This window comes from Octopus bimaculoides, chromosome 30 (assembly GCF_046866305.1).
Source record: "Octopus bimaculoides isolate indiv1 chromosome 30, ASM4686630v1, whole genome shotgun sequence".
Classification (NCBI taxonomy): Eukaryota; Metazoa; Mollusca; class Cephalopoda; order Octopoda; family Octopodidae; genus Octopus; species Octopus bimaculoides.
The window spans coordinates 15,645,579-15,673,078 of NC_142957.1; the positions used below are offsets into that span (position 1 = coordinate 15,645,579).

The 27,500-nt window shown below is 39.2% G+C and overlaps 1 protein-coding gene across 13 annotated transcripts in view; it reads left to right on the forward strand.

Annotated features, from left to right (window-relative positions):
* The window catches only part of LOC106877929 (homeobox protein cut-like 1), a 301,609-nt gene that overhangs the window by 232,007 nt on the left and 42,102 nt on the right, over positions 1–27,500 (forward strand). For all 13 annotated transcript variants that reach the window (XM_089346233.1, XM_089346234.1, XM_089346240.1 and 10 more), the window contains 13 exons: positions 684–751; positions 3,681–3,813; positions 6,420–6,486; positions 12,727–12,775; positions 13,682–13,852; positions 16,379–16,453; positions 17,650–17,756; positions 18,189–18,373; positions 20,095–20,850; positions 22,431–22,484; positions 23,025–23,140; positions 24,234–24,326; positions 24,514–25,603. In XM_089346233.1, coding sequence (XP_089202359.1) covers positions 684–751; positions 3,681–3,813; positions 6,420–6,486; positions 12,727–12,775; positions 13,682–13,852; positions 16,379–16,453; positions 17,650–17,756; positions 18,189–18,373; positions 20,095–20,850; positions 22,431–22,484; positions 23,025–23,140; positions 24,234–24,326; positions 24,514–25,603 — 2,964 coding nt within the window. The remainder of the gene's footprint in view (positions 1–683; positions 752–3,680; positions 3,814–6,419; positions 6,487–12,726; positions 12,776–13,681; positions 13,853–16,378; positions 16,454–17,649; positions 17,757–18,188; positions 18,374–20,094; positions 20,851–22,430; positions 22,485–23,024; positions 23,141–24,233; positions 24,327–24,513; positions 25,604–27,500) is intronic.

The following is a 27,500-nucleotide window of genomic DNA, read 5'->3' on the forward strand; positions in this document are numbered from 1 at the left end:
TAGCGCTTTTGTTCGTTTATCGAACTCGTCAAGACAAATTCAAAATGAAATATTTTGATTCTGTCTTGACAAGTTTGATAAACAAACGAAAGTGCTAATAAAGAATTATTCACAATTCTGACTGCTTCCTTTTTGTCAATATAGCTATCTATAACCCTAACCCTAACCCTAACTCTAACCCAAAATCTAATCAGTCCATGCCAGTCACGAGGCCAAACATCCCTGAAAGTTTCATCCGAATCCATCCAGCGGTTCTTGAGATATCTTGTCCATGGAGAAACAAACAAACACGACTAAAAACAATACCTCTGCCTTTGCTAAGGCGGAGGCAGTTATCCAAAATTCTGACTGCCCCCTTTTTATCTCGAAGGGCATCCAGCTGTAGAAACTCTGCCAAATTAGATTGGAGCCTGGTGTTGCCATCTGGTTTCACCAGTCCTCCGTCAAATCGTCCAACCCATGCTAGCATGGAAAGAGGACGTTAAACAATGATGATACAATATCTGTACGCTACTTCAAACGCTCTGTATATATGTCTATGACTATTTTTTTTTGTTTTTTTTGCATTGATTTTTTTCCCATGCTTTTTATCTTTATCAACAACAACAATATAATGACGATAATGAAATTCATTAAGACAACCATCATTTAAATGTATTTTTTTTTTGTTTTTCAATTTCCAGACAAGACAATCAAAGCATTGACAGGGGAGAATAAAGATTATGACGATCAGCTTGAAGCAATCACTGAAGTAAGTACTCAGGATTGATACCGGTCCCTTGAGGTTTGCATTTTGTTTGGATCTTTTTTAAAACGGGGGCCACATTTTTCATTAACGAAACACTTTGAAACTTGGAACACTGGTAGAATGTGTCATATAAAACATCTTTTTCTCTTAGTCTTCTTAAAAAAAAAAGAAATCCCTAAGTTATTCCATGTTAAAGTTGTCGTATTTCTGTAATTTCAACCAATCACTGACGTCCATTCAGCCGATATACATTAAGTGCCGATTACATAAACAAACGATTCTGAAACAATTCTATCGGTGATAGGGTTAGGGTTAGGGTTAGGGTTAGGGTAAAACAGCAAATTTAAAAAGAAAAAAGCAAAACGAAGCTATGGAAATTAAATACGCTTTACACCGCTTAATCAGCCAAAGGAGTAAATGTAAACAACTGAATACTTGTCAGTGATTGGTTGAAATTATCGAAATAAGACAATTTTTTACATGAAATAAATTCGAATACAAAAATATTTTTCTGTTCTATAACACAAAATAGATAAGTATACGAAGTTTGAAAGTCTTTCCGTACCAAAAACACTACGTAAAACATTAATGAAAAATGTGGCCCCCGTTTTAAAATAGATCCTTTTGTTTTATATTTTCCTTCTCTTTTTCTCCAACTGCATAAAGTTTTTTTGCAATCTGAAGCCTGTTTCCGTGGTAACAGCAGTAACCTAGTCGTCATTCTAGGCACTGTGTGGTTAAAAATCTTGCTCTGTAAACATGTGGAATGTGGTTCAGTCTCACTGCATGGCACCTGGGGCTAGTGTCTTATGAAATAGCCCCAGGATGGCGAAAGCTTTGTGAATGAATTTGGTTAGTGGAAACTGTGTGGAATCCAGTCTATATGTATATGTGTGTGTTTTTGTTTTGTGTCTCCTTGTCTCGAGGGAATGTGATTGTTGTAAACAAGTGTCAGTGTTATATAAGCAGTGTCGTTTCTTTCTAGTATGCTATGAGAATATGCCTGACCATGGGGGGAATATTACCTTGCTTGGAAACAGGTGAGGGTTGGTGAGAGGAAGGGCATCCATACGTAGAAAATCTGCCTCAATAAACTTCCAACCCATGGAAGGATGGTAAAATGGACCTTTCTCAGTGTATTTTATCGTCTGTGGTGAGATAGATGTAAAAATTCTTGGTCTGTAGTATACAGGTGCTGGCCTGACTGTGGAGTTGCACAGGTTTGTCTTGTGAGTGAAGTACAGGAGATGGAAACTGTACTGTTGTATGTGTATGTGTTTCTACGTGCCATAGCTCATTAGTTTGATTAGGTTTGGCATGTGAGGGCCAGTTAGAATAATGAGAATAATCTTACTTGTTGGAGCTTCATGAAAGGGGTGGATGGAGTGTATCTTCCTGTAGGGATAGGTGGTGGTGGAGGATTTGTTGGAAGCAGAGTTCACTCGATGCTCAGAAGTCTTGGCCTAACTGCAAAGGAGAGACAAAAATTTTGCCAGAAAACTTTCAGAATCTGCTGAGAAAGAAAGCCATTGCATTTGATTTGTGAGAGAGAGGATGAGTGATACAGTGAGAACGGGAGTTGAAGATGGTAGAAACATCTGGCCAAGAGTCACAAAATCTAATTCAACAAAGCTCAAGCTGTTGTGGGGGAGTTTTGTCTCCTATATTGTTGGCTGGCTCCAGGCAGCTCTGGTATTATGTTGGAAGGGGCCCGAAACACAAACACAAGAGCTGCTTCATTGTCCAATGAGTCATTGACTCCTGTGTTTGGGGATGCAGTATAGCAACATCCTCAGCGCATGAGCGTTCCCTCTGAAATCTAGAACAAGTGAAAGGTTGACAACAGGAAGAGTATCCAGCCGTAGAATAACTACGTCACTGAGTCTCAGCCAACTCATGCCAGCATAGAAACAGTGAACGTAAAAAACGATGATAATGGTGTTACAAGTGTGTGGTGGCGCTCCCCTCACTATGCCATTTAGATGTTGTTTCTGGCTCATTCTGGAAATCTCTGAATATCTCTACCATTACTCTGTGGGTACCATTTAGATATTTTAATCCAAGGTTTTGGCACGTTGCCATTCTTTCTGCTTGCCTCGTTATTATCTGTTGTTTGTTTCTCATTAGTCGTTCGATTGTTATTCCTTCCATTTTTAAAATTTTTTTTTTTTTGCTGGTGTTTGTTGTTCATCTCAGGATTCCTATCCTTGGTGATCCATTTTGCTCTCTGCACCCATCCTTACCAAAAATCTTCTGCCATTCTTGACTGTTGGCATTGCCACATTGGTTTATATATATATTTTTTTCTCTTTCCCAAGTTCTTAGTGTAATTGGTTTTGGGTTAGAAAATAAAACTATTCAACACTTTTATTATTCTTATATTTCTGTTGAAGTCCATTGCCATTGTCTCAATTAATTCCGAAAATAGTGAAAGAATGCAGTAAAATCCGGGGGTTGCTGCCCGCAATGTGGAGGAGACAAAGAATCAATAAATACAGGACCAGCTTCTATCAGTCACTATGGAAACATCAGGTGTTCAAGGACCCCGTATAACCGATTTCCTGTGTGTGTGTGTGTGTGTATGGCTCAAAGACAGAAGAGCAACAAACAGGGTGTATAAGTTTGACACTGAGGAAAAATGGAAGAAGTCTTTGATGTTTCAAGCCCTTGCTCTTTCTTCAGAAAGGAAACAAATAGTGAGGAAAAAAGCATCTGGATTGCGTGGGGGGGGGGGTAAAAAATGAGATAGAAACAGGTGAGGGAACAACTATACAAAGGTGTATGGGGAGCAGGAGATGAGAGGATGGGTTGGCCATTATACATGCACACAAACACGAGTGTCTGCTTCTCTGTGTGTGTGTATACACGTAAAACTATATTTATGTTTTATTTATTTATTTTATTTATTATTTTGTTTGTTTGTTTGTTTCAGGCTCGACTTAAAGAGAAGGAGAAAGCGATACAGAAGACTTTTGACCAAAAAGAACACTTACTTCAACAAGCTCAGCTGACGCTTTCAAACAAATTGGGTGAGGCTGAGACCAAAGTTGTCACCCTACACAGTGGTACGTAGCATCCCTGCCTGCCTCTCCCTCTCTCTCTCTCTCTGCAAAACACTAGGGTGTTCTTAACCCTTTAGTGTTCACATTATTCTGCCATGCTTAATGCTTTTTTATCCACATTATTTTTGAACTAATCATGCATTATCTCGTAGCTATGAGATTTTGATGAAGTAGCTGTTAATTTTTAAAGCAATATTGTAGGGTTGGTGTGAGAGACCAGATCTGGCCAGTTTGAACATAGAATAGGCAGAATACTGTTGGCCGGATATGGCCGGTTTAAATGCTAAAGGGTTAAAGCACAAAAGAGAGAATTTGTTCTCCGTGGCAGCGAAAAAGTCTGCTCTGTAAAGTGGTTGCGAAGGGCATCCAGCTGTAGAAACGATGCCAAAGCAGACAGCGGAGGCTGATGCAGTTCTTTCACTTACCAGCCTCCTGCTAAAGCATTCCAGCACGTTCGACTAAAAACCCTTCAAGGCGGTGCCCCAGCGTGGCCACAGTCTGATAACTGAAACAAGAAATGTATATATATATATTGTTGTACTTGGGGATGGTCATGTTGTCAGTTTAGCCAATAAAAACACACGCACTGTATATTTGGTGTTAATTTTCTTTTTTTTTTTTTTTTTTTTTCAGCTTTATATTACATTAATCTTAATCTTAATCTTATTTCGGCCAGAGTTCTTTCGTCACACTTCTGTGACCTCATCAGTGGTCCTTTGTTTCCTTCTTCTTTCTTATGTGTGTGTCTCACCTTGCTAACATATGTATTTATATATATATGTATATATATATATGTGTGTGTATATATATATATATATATATGTATATATATATGTATTTGTGTATATATATATATATATATCATCATCATCGTCGTTTAACGTCCGCTTTCCATGCTAGCATGGGTTGGACGATTTGACTGAGGACTGGTGAAACAGGATGGCAACACCAGGCTCCAGTCTAATTTGGCAGAGTTTCTACAGCTGGATGCCCTTCCTAACGCCAACCACTCAGAGAGTGTAGTGGGTGCTTTTACGTGTCACCCGCACGAAAACGGCCACGCTCGAAATGGTGTCTTTTATGTGCCACCCGCACAAGCCAGTCCAGGGGCACTGGCAACGATCTTACTTGGCTTGCTGGGTCTTCTCACGCACAGCACATTTCCAAAGGTCTCGGTCAGTAGTCATCGCCTCGGTGAGGCCCAATGTACGAAGGTCTTGCCTCACCACCTCAGCCCAGGTCTTCCTGGGCCTACCTCTTCCACGGGTTCCCTCAACTGTTAGGGTGTGGCACTTTTTCACGCAGCTATCCTCATCTATTCTCACCGCATGTCCATACCAGCGCAATCGTCTCTCTTGCACACCACAACTGATGCTTCTAATGTTCAGCTTGTATATATATACATATGTGTGTATATATATATACATATGTGTGTATATATATATATATATATGTATGTGTGTATATAAATACACATACGCCCACATAGGCACACCTCTTTGCATGGGTTTATTTCATGTCTTTGTACTATTAATTGATGCCATGAACTAATGTTTGGAGCATTTTGCTTAACCCTTTTGTGACTCATTATCGCTAACGAATAAACGGGATCGTGTTTCAGTTCACTCGTAATCTAATTAACGTTTTAATAAGGATTTAGTCGCATCCGAGTTGTGTTTGTTTGCTTGGCAGTCGACTCAATTTGTGACTGCATGTGGAACATGAAGCTATTTAATACACCATGGGGGAGTTTATTTTTGTCAGATAAGAACACACACACATGCATAGACACACATAAGTATATATACACATATATATATATGCATATTATTATCATTTAACATCCGTCTTCCTTACTAGCATATATATATAATAATTTTTACAGAGGAATTTGAAGTCTCTGTCTCTGTTGAATATGAAAATTTAAAAGTTTAAAAACCTTATAATATATATATATATATATATATATATATATATATATATATACACATTCCGTAAATCCTCGAGTATAGTCCACCCTTGAGTATAATACGCAGGGGATTTTTAGGGGGCTGTACCTCTGAAAAACCTAAACCTTGTGTATAATACGCACCCCTTCTCTAACTTGAGTCAAGGAGGTCTATATAACGTCCTTGGTTTGTAAACGTATATATGGTAACGTCCTTTATTATTATTGTATATATAACATAATGCAAACGTGTAGCTTTTTTGTGCACTTTGTTTGCAGAAAATTAAGAAATAACAGTAATAACGTCAGGGAAAAATAAATATAGCTTAAGGTATTTTCGCGCCGGACATCCCAAAATGCGTCTGAATAAACATTGCCGGACAGCAAATAGAGACTCGGACATTGCTTAGAAAATATTTTTTCATTTTTAACCTCGTATATAATACGCACAAAAGGGATTTTGACATTAGTGAATGTAGTCCTAGATACACTGTGTATATGTTAAATGAACATTAAAATTATGATGATGTTGTATTGCCAGAATTTGTGTTCCAGCATGGCTGCGGGGTGACGGGGAGAAGGTTCTCTGGGCTTTTTTTTTTTTTTGTATTTTTGTTTCTGTTGTAAAAACTCTGTTTTTTTTCTTTTGATTTTTTTCCAGCCTTAGAAAGTGCACAAGCTGAGGTGTTAGAATTAAAATCGAAATATAATGAAGTGGAAAAAACAAAGTGAGTGCTTATTACTTCAATTAATTTTCTCTCTCTCTCTCTCTCTCTAACCTGTGCTGGCATGGGTTGGACGGTTCGACAGGAGATGGCAAGACTGGAGAGCTGTACCAGACTCCAGTTACCTGTTTTAGCCTCGTTTCTACAGTCGGGTGCCCTTTCAAACTCCACCCCTTTTACAATGTTCTGGGTACTCCATACACACCACTGGGCAAGGGTGCTTTTTATGCAGTACTTAACCCGGGTGATTTGTACATGGCACCAACACATGGGCTTTATACGTGGCACCAGACTTAAAAAACATAAAAAACTCTTGAGGTTGGTGCCCCAGCATGGCCACAGTCCAACTGAAACAAGTAAAAAAAAATAGTAAATATATCTGTATTCCCTCTTCCAGTTTGTGAACTTAGTGAAGTAGAATATGGCCAAATCATGGCTCAAGAATTTGACCCTGTTGCAGGTACCATGTTACTTCATGGGACATAGTTGTTGGTTAGGACGTCTCCCGGTGTTTATATGTGTGTGTATATATATATATATATATATACACACTCACACACACATACATAGACATGATGGGCTTCATTCAATTTCTGATACCAAATCCATTCACAAGGCTTTTGTTTGTCTGAGGCTATAGTAGAAGACACTTTCCCAAGCTGCCATGCAGTGGGACTGAACCTGGAACCATGGGTTTGGGAAGCAAAGCCACCCTGCATGTATACCTTGCTATCTGTTTATATATATATGTGTGTGTGTGTTTGTATCTCTTTGTCTTGGCATTGTGCAATAGTTGTACACGGGTGTCACAGTGGGATTCTCGATGTGCCATTTTCTTTGGGAATGTGTCCAGAAACAAGGCAAGGATTTACCTTGCTTGGACACAAATGCGGGGTTGGTGGCAGGATGAGCACCCAGCTGTAGCAAATCTGCTCCAAATACATTCCGTCTGATCCACTTTCTCATGCAAGCTTGGAAAGGTGACTGCTGAAGTAATTGATGACATTGACGATGATGATGATGATGGCTTCAATGATTTTCACGTGCACCCACATGAAAAGAGGATCATGTAGAGGGTTGCTGAAGTCTCAGAAAAAAAAGTCACTATGCAATCAGCCATTTGACTGGCTAGAAATAGCAGCTAATCCTGCCTCGAGTCAACTCGCGCATCATGGTGTTACTGTTTCAAAAAAAAAAAAAGGGGAAGGTTTGCGTTGGATAATGTAGTCCTAGATACACTGTGACTGAATATTAAAACAAAAAAAAACAAAAAAGATGAGCTGATCACTCAACTCCACTCCGCCATCACCGCTTACCCTCTCTCTCTCTCTCTCTCCTGTCCGTCCCCGTCCCCATCATGACACCCCTCCCCCTCACTTTCACTTTATCAACCCAAACAGTTTTGTGCAGAGTAAACTCTGACCTACATTCTTCTTGTACTTTCTGACAGTGGAGGGGGGGGGGAGAGACTGGTGGTGGTGGTGGTGGCGACGGTGGGGGGGGTTGCAGTTGTGGGCGGTGGTGATGGTGATTATGATGATGATGATGATGATGGCATTTATTAAATTGGTATTTTCTTTTTCCTATCATCAGCATCTTTGCTGCTGCTGCTACTACTACCACTACTGCTACCAACCACCACCACCACTACTACCATTACCACCGTTATTTCAGTATTCTTTAGAATCAAACTAGTTTCTTTAGCCATCCCCCGTTTTAACATTCCCATCTGTCTGTCTGTGTGTCTATCAATCTATCTAACTGTCTGTCTCTCTATCAGTCTTTCTCTTTATCTATTTGTCTGTCTATCAATCTGTCTGTTTGTCCTATCTGTCTATCTACCTATCTATCTGTCTATCTATTTATCTGTCTATCTATGTCTCTCTATTTATCGGTCTGTGTCTATCTGTCTGTCTCTCTATCTATATCTATCTATCTACCTACCTACCTACCTACTTATCCATCTATCTGTCTATTTATCTGTCTGTCTATCTATCTATCTAACTATCTATCTATCTATCTATCTATCTATCTATCTACTTGTCTATCTATCTAACTAGATTAAATTAATGTCTGCCTATCTGTTTAATCCTTTTATCTGTGTGTCTAACTATCAACCCCCTCTCTCTCTTTCTCTCTCTCTCTCTCTCTCTCTCTTAACTGATCTATAATCTCTTATATATATATATGACAGACAGGGCTGTTGCTAAGCCCCTGCGATCACAAGGGGCCCCTGCAGTTGAAGGACTCCCATGTTAAGATCAAAGTACGTCGATGAGTCATCTACTTACTTTGGTTAAGATGTTGAACAAGAATTAAAACTCTTTGTAATAGACCTAAATAAGTTTTTAACTTGTTGTACTTTTAAAGATGTTCCTTTAGGATAACGTGAAATATTGAACTTCAGACAGAATAAAGTAAAATATAAATACGAATAAAAGGTGCGTAGATTATGGATCTTCATTGAAGGGATAGGGGCCTCGAAACAAAAAAAGTTGCAAGGGGGCCTCTAAAAGTCACACGACAGAGCTGATGACAGGCTTCTTTCAGTTTCCGTCTACCGAATCCACTCACAAGGCTTTGGTCAACCTGAAGCTACAGTAGAAGACAATTACCCAAGATGCCACACAGCCGGACTACGATCAGCTCGGTGAAGCAACAATCCAGGATTTATGATAATAGTCCGACTAAAGTCAACTGAGTACATTGTAAGATGATGTTGTCCGACATGTCCTTCTTTTCTTAGTGAAAGAATGCTTAATTCCTGGTCAAATAGCTGCTATTTCTAACAGTTTGGATAACCATGCAGAAGCTGCCCTATTGTCTAGATGTGTGTTAGACAGTGTTGTTGTTGCTGTTGTTTTAATGTAGGTTATCCACTTCAACTGGTCTCTGTGAAGCATTGGCGCCAGGTCAGAGGTAACCAGAGGCTATTTTGAGGGTACTTTAGATTTAAAAAAAAAACATTCATTTCTTTGTTTTGAAATACAAATTAACTTGGATGGGTTGGCACACAGGTGATTGTTTGAGATTCCAAGATATATATACATACACACATACATACATTTATATATGTATATGTCTGTGTGTGTGTGTGTGTGTAATATTTTTATATGCTGTCGTGGACTGTTACTGTTTGAGTCAGTTCTTATTCAGAAATACTGACCTCCTCTGTGTGTGTGTGTGTGTTTATAGTAAGGATGTGAGCGTTTCGCTTATATGGTTTTACAGTGAATGAACATCATTTGATGTAGAACTATATATATATATATATATATATATATATACATATATATATATACATATGTATATATGCATACATACATACTTACATACTTTCAAGTTTGTTTATAAAAATATTATTTATGTAGTACTTGCATATATATGTACACACACACACACACACACACACACACACACACATATATATATATACATACATACATATTTCTACATATATATATACACACACACACACATATACATATATGTGTATGTACACGCTCACATATGGTATACATGTATGTATCTGGATATATATATATATATATATATATATAAATATTTGGTGTGTGTATATATGTGTGGTATGTGTGTGTGTGTCTAAAACAATTCCTTAAATCCAGGAACTATGACAAGCTAGTCACTCAGTACATATTTACCATATTTTCATGCATACACACACACACACACACACACATGTATATTTACTGTATATTAATACATGCACACACACACATGTACCATATATTTACCCTATACTCGCATATGAGTGCAGGGATGGTCATGTGGTTTCGAATGTTGCTTTGCAGTCATCAGCTCCTGTGTTCAATCTCTCAGTGTTGCGCCATCTCTGGCAAGGGGTTTTTTTTTTCCTTTATTTTACCTTTCATTCTTTATTAGCACAGTTTTCGGTTTCACTCAAGCCTTGAGTGGGTGGACCAGTTAGACCAACACAAAACACCTGTCGGATGGATTACATTTGTGATCTGTACGTCTAACTTTGTCGCATAGCGTTTCATGTTGACTCTACCTGAGGGTATTCTACATAAGGGTAGCCTTGTCTGTGGGACGGTTAGTCTACATTACTCCGTAAGAGGCAAAAAGCTGATCTTCTGGTTTCTCTGGTGCATATATATATACATATATATATTCTTCCTTGGATGGGTCCCAGGTCCATCCCAGGGCTACTCATTTGTACCAGCTGAGTGGATTGGAGTAACATGAATGAACTATTTTGCTCAAGAGCACAGTGCATTGCCCGGTCCAGGGATTGAAACCACATTCTTAGGATCACGAGTCCAACACCTTAACCACTACACATTTTGCTTCCACTGTCTAGCACCCACTACACTCTCTGAGTGGTTGGCGTTAGGAAGGGCATCCAGCTGTAGAAACTCTGCCAGATCAGATTGGAGCCTGGTGTTGCCATCCGGTTTCACCAGTCCTCAGTCAAACCGTCCAACCCATGCTAGCATGGAAAGCAGACGTTAAACGACGATGATGGTGATGATGATGATGATGATGATGATGACGTTGACAGTCCTGTTGATCAAACAGCTGAGATACTTAGGAAAGCCTTCAGGTGATTCATCCTTTCACACACATTTAATACTTACAGGCGAAGTTTCATCTGTCACCATAGTGTCTTTAGGATAGGGGACCATATTCTGCTTTGCCTCTGTGCACCTTGCAGGGCCGTTGTGAGGAAAACGGGTAGCATCAAAGTGTCCGGGGAGAACGTCAATCTGCAAAGGACTGGCATTGTCTCCAGGTGGAGTTTTATTTCTCATCAGCTTCAAGTCGTGAGATGGAAATGACACCCACCCCAAGGAAACACGAATGTTATATTAATGTCTGTCTTCTAGGATTATCAGAATTGGGTCCCAAATCACTGGAATCTAAATGCGGCGGCGGCAGTGGTGGTGGTGGTGGTAATGATGTTGACTGTGGTTGTGGAGTTGGTAATAATGGTATGAGAGGTGGTTGTGGTGGTAGTGGTGGTGGTGGTGGTGGTAAGAATAAATAAAACACGATAAATGTTTCTTTTTTTGGTTTTGTTTTTTGTAATTTTTTTTCTTGGTTCAATTGTTAAGAATTACTAAAATAATCAGAGGAATGGTTGGTGGTGGTGGGGCAGTGGGTTGAGGCGGTGGGGGTGGTGGCAGTGAAGAAATCGGGTCATCTCATTGGACAGTATTACCCCCCAAAACAAACAAACAAACAAAAAAAACAATTGTGCAACCTACTTTTATTTATAACGTCACTTTGTTCAGTCAAATAGATGTGGGCCTCCACACACACACACACACACACACACACACGCATACATAGATACATATATCCACATATGTACTCAGCTTAGTCATAGCAATGGCTATACATTTCTATAGTCATGGAAATAAACACACTCATGCTACATAGTAATGGATGTATGCATACACAACCTCCAATACACATGTACATATGCAGACACACATGTATGTAAGGGTGATGTAGGGGTACTTATACAAGGCAGTGAATTCGATGTGTGTGTGTGTGTGTGTGTGAAGGCACATGGCTCAGTGGTTAGAGCTTTGGCTCGCAATCATGAGGTAGTGAGTTCAATTCCCCGACCAGGCTGTGTGTGTGTGTGTTCTTGGGCAAGACACTTTATTTCACGTTGTATCAGCCCCTTGGAAAAGTGGAAACAAGCAATAATAAATCTCTGAGTGAGATTTATAGATACTAGCAACACGACATCGTGAAGTATATATGCTACCTAAATGTATGTGTATAAAGTTGTATGGTCATGTGGTTAGGGTGTTGCAGTCACAATCATGGTTTCATGGTTTCAATTCCCAGACTGAGCAGTGCATTGTATTGTATTCTTGAGCAAAACTCTTCATTTCACGTTGCTCCAGTCCACAGAGATATGAATAGGTACTCCTTGCAATAGACAAGTCTTTTAATCAGCGGCAGAATCATTAGCATGCCAGATGAAATGCTTAGCAGCAGTTCATCCATCGCTACGTTCTGAGTTCAAATTACACCGAGGTCAACTTTGCATTTTATCCTTTCGGGGGGCCGATAAAATAAGTACCAGTTGAACACTGGTGTTCAATGTAATCGACTCATTCCCACCTCCTCCAAAATTACTGCCCTTGTGGCAAAATTTGAAACCGTTATTATTATCATTATCATTATTATTATTATTATTATTGTTGTTGTGTATTGACTGTATTTCCTCTCCTCTTCTTCCAGATGCAATGAAATGGAGATGGTAATCAAAGACTTGCAAAGTGCTAAACAAGTAAGTCTCTTTGAAAATGTCCAAGTCTCTGATAAATATTCTTCTCACTAATCTTATCAAATAGCACCGCAATTAAACATGACATCACTCTGGATATATATATATATATATATATATATATATATATATATATAAAGTAACAAATTGAAGAAAAGAAATCCCTCAAAGGGGTGTGCTTAACATCCAATTCACTGGTACTTGTCAGTTGGATACCATATACATATTGGAATAATTCAATAATAATGATAAAGTGACTTATATATAATGGAAGTGTGATTATGTATATCAGGAAAAAGAATATATATATATACTGCAATCACCTTTGAAATCCGTGTTGCTTATCTTTTGATTTTGATCACCTATCCTTTTGGAATACGATATTCGGGTGCCTACGCATAAGTACCATATTCAACCTTGAATCTATATCTAAACCGTCTCTATATATATATATATATATATATCATTATATTCATAGTATTTAATGTGATATTGTAATATAAATAAATTATTGGATTGTCAATAGAATATCTCTATTTAATTTATCTTTATATGTGTGTGTGTGTGTGTGTATTTTACAGACAAGAAAGTAAATTTTGGACACAGTATAGTTTTGCAGAGGGAGATTGAGTATTTGCTCTTATAAGACAGAAAAAAATGTTGCCAGCAGACAGCTATGGGAATTGAACCCTGTACCCCTTCATTTTCTCTGTCTGTTCATTGTTCTGTTCTCGCTTCTCTTACCTCCATTTGTACATTGTGTTTCATTTAGTATTTGTTCACTATAACTGGTTTCACAGTTCACCAGGCTTCGTTTACAGTCTGTTCATTGTGCTCTGTGCTCTGTTCATTACATTTTTTTGTTCACTGTTTGTTCACTGAAAGAGTGTTATGTTGTGATATTTACAGCGTACAGAATCGTCTGAACGTGAGGTTGAACAGCTTCGGCAGCAGCTAGCATCGGCGACTCAGAACTTACATCAAGTGGAACAGATGGAGAAAGCTACAGACATGGAACAGGCTGTGGATGTATTGAAACAGTCCCGACTGGAGGTGGAACTGGCCGCCAAAGATAAAGAGGTGAGCAGACAACAGATGTTATCATTATTGTCGCTGGAATCGGTACAGCAATGAAGTAGTGTATATGACAGTATGAATGACACACAGGTGTAATAGCTACACCCCAGTTTCTGCGGGGCACATCATGCCTTAAAACATGTATATAGGTGCATACATGGCTGTGTGGTAAGAAGTTTGCTTCCTAACCACATGGTTCTGGGTTCAGTCCTAGTTATATACTTGTGTGAGGTATGTATGAGAGTCGAAAATATTGGAAAATATTTTCTGTGCAGAGTAAGGATATCGAACGCAGAAAGTGGAAAAATTTGCTGGTGTTATTTATTCACCATTAGAAGTAAGACGCAGGAAGACATGGGACAAGGTGGTGAAGCATGATCTTCGAAGTTTGTGCTTCACAGAGGCAATGACTGGTGACTGTGAGCTTTGGCGATGTGCTGGGCTTGAGGGGACCTGTCAAGCGAAGTGCACCCGTGCTGGTTGCATATAAAGAACATCTTATGAACGTTGGGCCTCATGGAGGCAGAGTGGCTGAGTTCTCTCGAGCGTTGGGTCTGGCAGAGGCACATAGGCTGAGTTCCTCTTGAGCTTTGGGTCTGACGGAACATCTTATGAACGTTGAGCCTCATGGAGGCAGAGTGGCTGAGTTCTCTCAAGTGTTGGGTCTGACAGAGGCACATAGGCTGAGTTTCTCTTGAGCTTTGGGTCTGACAGAGACACATAGGCTGAGTTCCTTTCCAGTGTTGGGCTTCGTGGAGGCAATGACCAAGACTTTTGGCATTGTGTGCGTGTGAGTGCGAACACACACACACACACACACACACATAAATACATACATATACACAAACACATACACACACACACACACACATGTATACATACATACACACACACACATGGTTCTTTTCCCTAAAACTATATATTTATATATATTTTATACTGTGAAACTTAATTTAATTTTAATTTTTAGTAATTTAATTGAGTTTTTACCTGTAATTTTGGATTTTATCCCTAATATTATTATTATTATTATTATTATTATTATTATATATAAATAATAATAATAATATTATGGATAAAATCCAAAATTACAGGTAAAAACTCAATTATTATATATATATATATATATATATATATATATATATATATATATATATATATATATATATATATATATATTATTTTGTTTAAAAGAGTTCCAACACTGTCTGTTTTTTATGTTTTATTTATATTCCTGCAGAACCAATGTGGGGTATATTTTATTTTATATTATATATTGTATATTATATTATATATTGTATATTCCATATTCTATACCCCACATTGGTTCTGCAGGAATATAAATAAAACATAAAAAACAGACAGTGTTGGAACTCTTTTAAACAAAATAATATATTCCTCTATACACAATCATACAAAAAAACCACCTTTTTTGTATTTATTTTTACTCGCATATATATATATATATATGTATATATAATAATAATAATATGGATAAAATCCAAAATTACAGGTAAAAACTCAATTAAATTACTAAAAATTAAAATTAAATTAAGTTTCACAGTATTTCCCCAAGATCCGATCTCCGCCATGTGAAGATCGGATCTAGGGGAGATAACTTTGGACTGAACATATTTCCATTTTGGCTTCCATAGTTCCAACTCGTCCACGTTATAACATCGTGTATTTGTGTTCCGTAAATCCTCGAGTATAATCCGCACTTTTTCCCCAAAATTTAAAGGTCAAAATACCCTAGTGCCTACTATATACGAGGTTAAAAATGAAAAAATAATTTCTAAGCAGTGTTGAGCACGAAAATACCTGAAGCTATATTTATTTTTCACTGTCGTTATTACTGTTATTTCTTTATTTTCTGCAAACAAAATGAACAAAAAAGCCACACGTTTGCATTATGTTATTTATACAATAATAATAAAGGACGTTACCGTATATACGTTTACAAACCAAGGACGTTATATAGACCTCCTTGACTCAAGTTAGAGAAGGGGTGCGTATTATACACAAGGTTTAGGTTTTTCAGAGGTACAGCCACTTAAAAATCCCCAGCGTATTATACTCAAGGATTTACGGTATATGTCTGTATTATATACGTATATATATATATATATATATATATATATATATATACTTTATTTAAAAGCAGCAGAAATATAACAAAAAAAACGTTACTCTGAGTTTCACGTTCCCATTCATCGGACAATTTTGTTAGAAATGGAGGAAGGATAACGATGCTTACTCCGGTATATATATATATATATATACATACACACACACTCACACTCTCACACACACACACACACACACACACACGGAGAGATGTAGCAAGGTTCTTGAGTTTGGGTAAAAGAATATACAAGTGGATCAGTTAATTGACTATGATTGATAATGTATATGTGTGAGCCTGGCTGTGCGGTTAAGAAACTTGCTTTCACACCGCATGTGTGTGTGTGTGTGTGTGTGTGTGTGTGTTTTGTCGTTCATTCATTTCGGTCTCTTTCTGTATTACAGATAAGTCAACTTGTGGAAGATATACAGAAACTACGAGCTACATATAACAGCTTGCAGGAATCAACGTCAGCTCGAGTGAGTATATATGTATATATATATATATATATATTATATATAGCAGAGTCACTAGTACGGGTGTATATGTGAATGTGTGTCTATAATGTAGAGTTGCTGTTACGTGGTGTGTACATGGATGTATATATTCCACAGTCACAATTGTGTAAGGAGCATGTATAAATGAGTATATTTTTTGTTCTTTAATTGTTTCAGTCATTAGATAGTGGCCATGCTGGGGCACCACCTTGAAGAACTTTTAGTCAAGTGGATCGACCCCAGTTCACGAGTATTTTTGTTAAGCTTGGTACTTATTCTATCAATCCGTTTTGCCAAACTGCTAAGTTAGGGTAACATAAACATACCAGCAGTGGTGGAGGTCAAACACAGCCACAAAGGCACACATAGGATTCTTTCAGTTTCCGTCTACCAAATCCACTCACAAAGCTTTGGTCAGCCCAAGGCTATAGTAGAAGGCACTTGTCCATGGTGCCACGCAGTGGGACTGAACCCAGAAACATGTGGTTGGGAAGCTAACTTCTTCCCACTCATTGAAAAAATATGAAATATTTCTTTTTTGTAACAGTTTAACTTGAAGCAGAAAGTTCTAGTTTTATCACAGTGTGTATATGTATGTGTATATATATATATATATATATAATCGTTTGACGTCCATCTTCCATGCATGCATGGGCAGGACGGCTGACAGAAGCCAGCCAAGTAGAAGACTACCCCAGGTTACTGTGTCTGTTTTGGCAGGGAGCTGGATGCCCTTCATGACAGCAACCACTCAGAGTGATATATATATATATATATATATATAGATATATAACTGTATCTGTATAACATCCATGTACATGTATATGCTAGCATAAAGCCCCTCCCCTCAGGTTTCATAGGCCTTGTGAGCTGTATGGCAACCTCATTTGTGCTGGTGGCATGAGAAAAAAGCACTTAGTACACACATTTAAGTGGTTGGCGTTAGGGACGGCGTCCAGCCATAGAAACCATGCTGGAGCAGACGTTGGGGCCTAATGAATTCCTTGGACCCATTGGGTCCTTCCAAGCAACCCAACTCATTCCAGTATGGAGAAGGGGACATTGAATGATGATGATGATGAGGAGGAGGAGGAGGATGTGTGTGTTATGTTTTTATATATATGTGTGTGTGTGTGTTGTGTTCTGTTGCTAAATCTTCTGTTACTCCTTACTTAAAGATCTCCAAGCTAGAGTTGGCCATTAGCAGGAAGAACAAGGCCTTCCATCTCCTGGAACTCAAGTTGAAATCAAAGGAAGAATTTGATGAGTTACAGCAAAACCTCATGTAAGTCTTATACTGTTGTTTAGTTGTGTGTGCGTGTGTGCGCCTGTGTTTATGTGTGTGAACTGTGTTATGTTGATCTGTGTGAGTGTATTTGCATGAGCCGTTGCGTGTATGTGTGAGAGCTGTTCTGTGTGAATGTGTATGTGTGTGTTTGAGCGCCACCCTTTCATACTGGCTTATCTCTGCAGTTCTTGCCTTCTCCCACTCCACAATCCTTTTACAAATTCTTTGCTTTCTCTCTCTCTCTCTCTCTTTCTCTCTCTCTCTCTCTCTCTCTCTCTCTCTCTCTCACACTCACATATCCATTTCTGGCTTGACAACCCCACTTATTTCTTGTCAAAGCCCCTTTCGTGTCCAGACTTCTCGCTCTCTCTCCAGCCAGTTATAGGAAATTTCACCATATTTGACTGTCTCTCTCTCTTCTCCTTCCAGTTCAATGAAGTCCTCTGAGTTCTCCGAGCTGTGTGACGATGAAGAACCATCGTCTCCAACGTCTGAAAGGTCTCTCGAGATGTTGTTGATGCTGGACAAAGCCAAAAGTGAACAGAGGTCCACACCAACGCAGCACCAAGATTCTGACTCACAGCCATTAAATTTAACAGAATCTGAAAATTCCGGTGAGTCACTTGTTCCACATACTTTTAATATCTATAATACATTCCATGTCACCCTTGACCTAGCTGGGACTTTGCACCAGCCACAGATTTGGTCAGCAGGCTCCCTGTGCCCCCCAGTAGAATCCATGCTGGTGGATGCTCTAAAATCAGACACTGTAGCATGGTATAGTCTTCTACCTGGCCAGCTCTTGTCAAACTCTCCAAGCCTTGCCAGCATAGAAGATTCATTCTGTGCTGTGTATTTATATATATAAATATACATGATGATGCTGATGATGATTATCATCAACATCATCACAGTAAATTTGGTAACATAAGGATTAACCTAATTTAGTGTTTCTCAACCATTTCTTATCTATGGACCCCTCTGATTACTATTTTATTCTGGTGGAACCCCCCATAGCCATTCGATGTTTAAGAATTAGTTTTATAGAAACTTCTTTCCAAATTCCTATTTTGGTTTCCACACATTAACTTGTGTAGATTGAAACCTCACTGTTTCTTGCAATAAATACCAACACATACATCTAAAGTAGGAGTACTCAACCATTTCTTATCTATGGACCCCTCTGATTACTATTTTATTCTGGTCGACCCCCATAGCCATTCGATGTTTAAGAATTAGTTTTATAGAAACTTCTTTCCAAATTCCTATTTTGGTTTCCACACATTAACTTGTGTAGATTGAAACCTCACTGTTTCTTGCAATAAATACCAACACATACATCTAAAGTAGGAGTACTCAACCATTTCTTATCTATGGGCCCCTCTGATTACTATTTTATTCTGGTCAACCCCCATAGCCATTCGATGTTTAAGAATTAGTTTTATAGAAACTTCTTTCCAAATTCCTATTTTGGTTTCCACACATTAACTTGTGTAGATTGAAACCTCACTGTTTCTTGCAATAAATACCAACACATACATCTAAAGTAGGAGTACTCAACCATTTCTTATCTATGGACCCCTCTGATTACTATTTTATTCTGGTCGACCCCCATAGCCATTCGATGTTTAAGAATTAGTTTTATAGAAACTTCTTTCAAAATTCCTATTTTGTTTATCACACATTAACTTGTGTAGGTTGAACTATGGAAAATGTTAGAGAAAGAAACCCAGCTGTTTCTTGTGATACGTACCAATACATACATCTAAAGCAGGGGTTCTCAACCATTTCTTATCTATGGACCCCTCTGATTACTATTTCATTCTGGTGGAACCCCCCATAGCCATTCGATGTTTAAGAATTAGTTTTATAGAAACTTCTTTCAAAATTCCTATTTTGTTTTTCACACATTAACTTGTGTAGATTAAACTATGGAAAATGTTAGAGAAAGGAACCCAGCTGTTTCTTGTGATATATAACCAATCATCATCGTCGTCGTTTAACGTCCGCTTTCCATGCTGGCATGGGTTGGACGATTTGACAGGACTGGTGAGACCGGATGGCAACACCAGGCTCCAATCTGATTTAGCAGAGTTTCTACAGCTGGATGCCCTTCCTAACGCCAACCACTCAGAGAGGCTAAAGCAAAATATTTTCCAGGGGCCCTTAAATTATTGTTGTGAATCCCCATTTCGCTCTTTGGTTGCATGGGCCCCATTTGAGAACCACTGACCTAATTAAATGCTGTGTATATTTATATCTTAATTACTTACTTAATTACTTAATTACTTACTTAATTCTTTCCTCTCTCTCTCTCTCTTTCTCTCCCTCACAGTCAACAATACCAATTCAAATACTCTTGCCAATACAGAAGCGTTTTCTACAATGCTAGGGGAGCAATCAGTTACGTCTCACCAACAGCACAACCCGTCTGGCCCCGGTACTCCGAGCACCCCAACAAGTAACGGACTACCTCCACCTCCTCCCCCTCTACCCGTTGAAAACCACCCACCTCCCCCTTCCCCACACAACAACAACAACAACAGCAATGCATCCAATCACGTCCCGTTCTCCCCTCCACCCGCCGCCACCGCCGCCGCCGCCACCACCACCACCACAAACTGTCAAATGCCACCGCCATCATCTTCGTCATCGTCATCGCAATCATCGCAGTCATCGCAGTCGTCGTCACAGCAATCTTCGCAGCAGTTTCTCAGCTACGGCAACGGACACTCGCCCACCTCACACCACCACCACCACCACCACTACATGCCTCCGTCGGTGGTCGTGAAGCAGGAGCAAGGTGTCGGTGCCGCCTCGGCGAACTCCTCCAATGGCAAAAACCAAACTCTGGACACTAGTGGGGTTGCCAAGACGATTCGTGAGGTGCTAAGTATGCACAACATTGGTCAGAGACTCTTCGCCAAAGAAGTTCTTGGCTTGTCTCAGGGAACGGTCAGTGAGCTGCTGTCCAAACCGAAATCTTGGGATAAACTGACAGAGAAAGGACGCGAATCGTATCGGAAAATGCATGCTTGGTGCGCTGACGAATCTAATATTTTAGCTCTGAAAGCTATTTCTCCGAAAAAAAGTAAGTTTGCATTCTTGACTCCTTCGTCTTTTTTCTTTTCTTTTCTAGATGAAACAAAAACTGGCATTAAGATGGCCAACTATGTCTATTTTTGTATATTTCTACTTTATTTATGTTTGGGTAGTTTTCTCCTACTTTTTTGAATTGCAAAGTCTTTAATCAGATCCTCAATATGACACCATGAACACTTCGAAATTATATTTCCTATCCTATAAACCACTTTGAATATAATTTTAGCAGCTTTTTAAAGGGATTTCTTTTGTGCTGTAAACCATTTACCATTTCTGTTGCATCAGGACTGACCAAGGGCAGGGTTGGATTAAGACCCATAGAGGCCCTAACCACTTAAAATAATTTGGTGCCCCCCCCACTATATATGTAATAATAAACCATAAAATAAATGTTTATTTATCAAAATGAAACAAAACAAAGAGAAAGATGGCAAACTATGTCTATTTTTGAATAGTTCCACTTTATTTATGTTTGGAAAGTTTTCACCGACATTTTTTTAAATGCAATGTCTTTGAATCAGATCCTTACTCTAACACCATCGAAATTATATTTTCTGATCTTGTAAACCACTTTGAATATCATTTTAGCAGGTTTTTAAAGAGATTTCTTTTGTGCCATGAAGTCATTTACCATTTTTGTGTTGTTTATCTCTCTATTTTCCGATGTGTGTGTGTGTATGTAAAAAAAAAACGATATATATATATACACACACACATATGTGTGTGTATTCGAAAATATGTTTGTGAGTACATTTGTGCCTTTGTGTGTGTGTGTGTGTGTATCTGTTATATTTGTTTTTCTTGTGTTCTAGTGTGTCTGTATCATCTTTGTGTGTGTGTGTGTGCACGCATCTGTGCATGTTCTTGCATGTGTCTATGTATATATTCTTGCCCTTGTGTATGTCTATATATATATATATACACACTCATATATATATATATATATATATATATATATACATATATATATGTTTGTTCCACCACCAACAACTCCTCCATTCAATTCAAATCCAGTTTCTACAATTATTTCCTCGACCCTTTGCTTAAATTTCCTATTTTTCCATTCCTAATTTACATATCATTTGCATTCCTGTCATTTCCACCCGCAAGACTTATTCTTTGTAAGCCTAGTACTTATTCTATCGGTCTCTTTTGCCATCCTCTGTCTGGACCCTCCGATACCTGTATGTCTCTGCGCATGGGTTTTCCGGAGAAGGGGATTGCTGGACATTTCGCCCTTGCTTCTCCAGCCATGTCTGTCCAGTGCGACGTGTCCTTCTTTTACGAAGACCGCCATCACGACCACTGCTTTCGCAAAAGAAAGACTTAAGACCTGCTCGAAGCATTCGCATCTGTGTGCAATGCCAGGCTTCTTTCTTCAAGCCTCCCGTTTCAGTGACCATGCCGAAGAGCCTTGCAGAAGTACTACAGTGACCCCACTACAACTAATGCAACACAACTACTACTACTACTACTACAAGCATTGAAATGACCACTGGGTCTACAACCACTGTGTCCCATCCTCACTGTCTTGATATTATATTTAGGCAAATCTTTTAAACATTGCAGGTATAAAAAAGCAGCCACCAGACAGTGTGTTAAAGGAAACTTATACGAAGCCAGGTAAGATCGATTTCTCTCTCTCTCTCTCTCTCTCTCTCTCTCTCTCTCTCATATATACCCGTCTCTGTCTCTCCCTCCCTCTAATCCACTTATGTTTTTTGTTGTTGTTTTTTCTTTTTTATTTTGTGTTTCCCAATGTGCAGGCGCAGGAGTGGCTGTGTGGTAGTTAGCTTGCTTACCAACCACATGTCTTCTGCTATAGCCTCAGGCCGACCAAAGCCTTGTGATTGGATTTGATACACGGAAACTGAAAGAAACCCGTCGTATATATGTACATATATATATTTTAAAAAATAACGTGGACAATTAATGCGCTAGAAATAGATCACATCTTGTGTCTATTAAGACCTAAATTGTTCTCAACATGAAATATAGCAGCATACCAAAACGTGAGCGGGCATATGTATGTGTGTTTGTGTTTGTCTCCCCAACATCGCTTGGCAACCTTTCCCTTATTGAAAGCTACACTTCTCGGTCAGTGTTGTTATTACTGTTGTTGTTGTTGTTAGTTTTGGAACCTCTTGTTTTGTCCCGTTCCAGCTGGATCTCAAGGTTTGATCACTAGTACTCAGAGGGAAGATACCGCAACGGAAGAACGCATCAACCAAATTCTGAGCGCTGCTCAACACGCCATGAAGATGAAGTCATCGGAACATGTAAGTGTCGCGTCATCATCATCATCATCATCGTTAAACGATGATGATGATGATGATGATGATAATCACACGCTGCACTCTGAAAACGAGTGTAGGAAATTAAACGGTTTCGAATGTTAGCACAAGGCCAGCAATTTTGGGAGTAAGAGTAAGTTCCTTACATCGACGACCCCAGTGTTCAACTGGTACTTATTTTGTTGACCCTGAGAGGATGAAAGTCGACCGCAGGGGAAATTTGAATTCCCAACATAAAAACAGATGAAATAATTTTCAGCATTTTGCCCGACATGCTAACATTTATGCCAGTTCACTGTCTTGAGTGGTGAAAATATTTGGTTTCAAAGTTTTGCAAAAGGCCAGCAATTCCAGGACAATTACTGGCCTCAGTTGTAGAAAGACACTAACGAATCAAATGGCTCAATGTTACGTATTATTGTCAATTGTTTTAAAGTTTGTAGTATACTACCTGACCAATTTACTGGCAAGCATGGGGCCTGAAGTGTCCCAGATTTATGGAATTTCCAGTTTTCTGGAGACAGTCTGAACATATCCTTAATCTTCTTCTTGTTCCAGTCATTAGACTGTGCCCATGCTAGGGCGCTGCTTTGAATGACTCTTAGTTGATTCTGAAATCTGTGACAACTGAGACGGTCCTATATATATATATATCCACATATATAATCATAAATATATAGGGATTAGCAGTAGCCTGCTTCTCCAACATACTGAGAATTCAGAAATAGCAGCCAAAGAACTACTGATTCCAAAACTACAAATTTTTAATTGATGATTCCCTGCCCTATATATCTATATATCCACATATATATATATATATATATATATATATATATATATATATATATATATATATATATATATATATATATATACACACACACACACCACGGAAGCTAGGAAACTGGCCCTTATGAGTCCATAGGGCTCAAGGAGGTTGCCTTGGCCTTATTTTTTAATATTGGGAAAAGGTGCTGGGTCAGCAAGATAGAAAAGGGGGCATCCAGCCATAGAAGATCTGTCTCAACAAATTCAATCTGATGCCTATGAATAATGTAAACTTCTTCTCTTCATCCAGAGTAAATCTTTTTCTGGTATACAACATACCGGCCAGCAACGATCACCTTCCGTCGTACATGACTTGACCACAAATTTAAGTCACCCATTGCAGGTAAGTCAACTCACCCACTCACCATTTCTCTTCTCCAAATTCCATCTCGTTTTCTCATCTCTTTCGTTGTTACAATCATTGCTGTCATCTCCCAACATGATCATCATCACCATCCTCATCATCGTTTTCATAATTATCACCATCTTCGTTACTCAATCTTGATTTTTTTCTTATCCATATTCCTCAGGTGTCTACACCCGTACCACTTTCTGCCGGATACAAGGAACACTCCAAGAACACTGTGTCATCTTCCAAAAGTTCATTGACCTCCACAAATGGCACAGCGACAATGAACTCAATCGGTCGGTCTAGTCCTTCAGCTGTCTCTGTGAACTCTTCTCGAAGTCGCAGTGAATCTGGTACCCCAACCGAGCGCAAACACAGTCACAAGAACATCTCTTCGCAGAATTCCTCTTCCAAAGAGCGCGAGATGGCTGCCAAAGAAATGGTGACCCGCATCTATCGCGAGGAGTTGACAAAGCTCGCTCAGGCAGCCGAGAGCGCCGGTAACGTGGCAGCGAGTACAATGTACCAACAGGAGCTTGCTCGTATCGCACAGAACATTCACCGGAACACGCCACAGTCACAGGAAAGTTTTCATCAGCAGGATAAAGTGAACATCAAAACGGAACCACCGGACAGTTCTTCTGAAGAGAATGCGTCTCAAACAAATGGTCCAATCGATCTTAGTAAACCCCATAGCGCGCCACAGACACCAACAACGGAAGCAGCATTTGCCGATAGCACCCGACATTCAGGAAGTGCCTTTTGCCTGGTTCGGCCACGACTTAATGGCCAGGACAGCTATGAGCCTTCGAGATTCTCCTCTTATTTGCCTTCGGACTGCTTATCACCTTTGCAGCGAATGCAAAACATTGCCAATTCGTTAACCACTCGATCTCATATTGGCACGCCATCCACCAAACCCCTCAAAGCTGTTTTGCCGCCAATAACTCAAGAACAATTTGACAAATATTCCAATATCGACACCGATATTCTGGTGAAACAGGTGAAAGAAACTCTGAGTCAATACTCGATCAGCCAAAGGCTGTTTGGTGAGAATGTTCTTGGACTTTCCCAGGGTAGCGTTAGTGATCTACTTGCAAGACCCAAGCCGTGGCACATGTTGACACAGAAAGGTCGTGAACCATTTATTCGAATGCAGATCTTCCTTGAAGATGGAGAGGCAATTCCGAAACTCGTTGCTTCACAATATCGAATCCCACCAGACAAACTCATGCGCAGTAATTCACAGAGTCAAGAGTCGAGTTCTTCTGGTGAGTCTCCTCATTCCTTCTCCTTGATTTTACCCCCATCGTTAACCTTCCTCGTTATTTGATTATTGATTTGTTTTATTTTACATCATATTTGGTGAAGACCTACATTGTTATATGTCAGTTATGAATTCCAAATGAGCCAATCATAGCTTCATTACATTGTTGAGAGTGGCAAGGGATTGCCTAATTGGGTAGAACAAATATCACACAGTGATTTTTTTTTCTTCTTCTTAAAACCCCAGGTTTTCCAGCTTTCTCACCACATTGTTTACATCTTCTGCTGTTATATATATATATCAGTGAATTATATACACCACTTTGGGCAAGTGTCCTCTACTATAGCCTCGGGCCAACCAAAACTTTGTGAGTTGATTTGGTTGATGGAAACTGAAAGAAGCCCATCGTATATATGTGTATGTATGTATTTGTGTGTCTGTGTTTGTCCATCCCAACATCACTTGACAACCGATGCTGGTGCATTTATGTCCCTGTAATGTAGCAGTTCGGCAAAGGAGACTGATAGAATAAGTACAAGCCTTACAAAGAATAAGTCCTGGGTTTGATATCTTCAACTGAAAACCCTTCGAGGTGGTGCTCCAGCATGGCTGCAGCCAAATGCCTGAAACGAGTAAAAGAGTGAAAGAACATACTCGTGCTCATACATAGGTGCAGGCATAGTTGTGTAGTTAAGAAGCTCATTTTGCAACTACAGGGTTCTGGGTTCAGTCCCACTGCATGGCACCTTGGCTAATTGTCTTCTGTTGTAACCCCGAGCTGACCAATGTGCCATCAGTAAATTTGGTGGTACACGGAAACTGCACAGAAGCCTGTCGCACATGCACGTGTGTGTGAGACTGTCATTCCTTTCCCTTTACCTCTTGACCATTGGTTGTAGGTTTGTTTATGTCCCTCATAATTTAGAAGTTTCTCAAAAGAAACTAAAGGGAAGAACACTAGACTTGAAAAGAAACAAAACAGTGGGGTTGATACATTCGACTAAAAATTCTTCAAGGTGGTGCCCCAGCTTGGCCACAGTCCATAGGACTGAAGGAATTAAAAATCAAAAGATGAAAATATATATATATATAGTAAGCATGCAGGTATGTGTGTATGTATATATAAATGTATGTCTATATATATATGTGTGTGTGTGTATTGGTATGGATGGATATAATAGGTATATATAATAGGCTTCGGCACAGTTTCCACATCAATCAAACTGAGCCTATGGCAGAATACACTTGCCTAAGGCTCTGCAGCAAGACCAAACTCAGGGCCCACCCCACCCCCCTTGTTGCAAAACCAACACCTTACCCACAGCAGCCACACCCACAACACCTTTCACCCCCACCCACAACACCTTTCACCCCCACCCACCCCCCGACCATCTTACACACACACCCTGTGTACATCCCGGGTATCTCTCTTTTGTTTTACAAACCATCTTCTGTTCTACATCGTTCTGTTTCAGGTTCAATCCCTGCTCAGTCCCTCAACATAAATTAAATACCAACATTTTTTTCACAAATCCACAATTCTCCTCATTTTCTCTCATCATCATCAGTTTATTTTCAAAAAAAATTTTTTATCAATTTATTGTTTTTTCCATTTTTTTACTTTTGGTATTTTTTTTTTCAGTCAGTTTTATACATTTTTTATTTTTTTTGTTTGAATATTCTACAAATATTATACTTCAAAATATCCATCACAGCAAAGTAACCAACCTATATACTCCTACACCATTCAGTGGTTGTAACCAAGCTGTACCCCCTACACTGTACAGTGGTTGTGACCAACTTTTACTGCCTACACTGTACAGTGGTAGTAACCAACCTATATCCCCCTACATTAGACAGTGGTAATAACCAACCTGTGTCCCCTACAATGGTTGTGATCA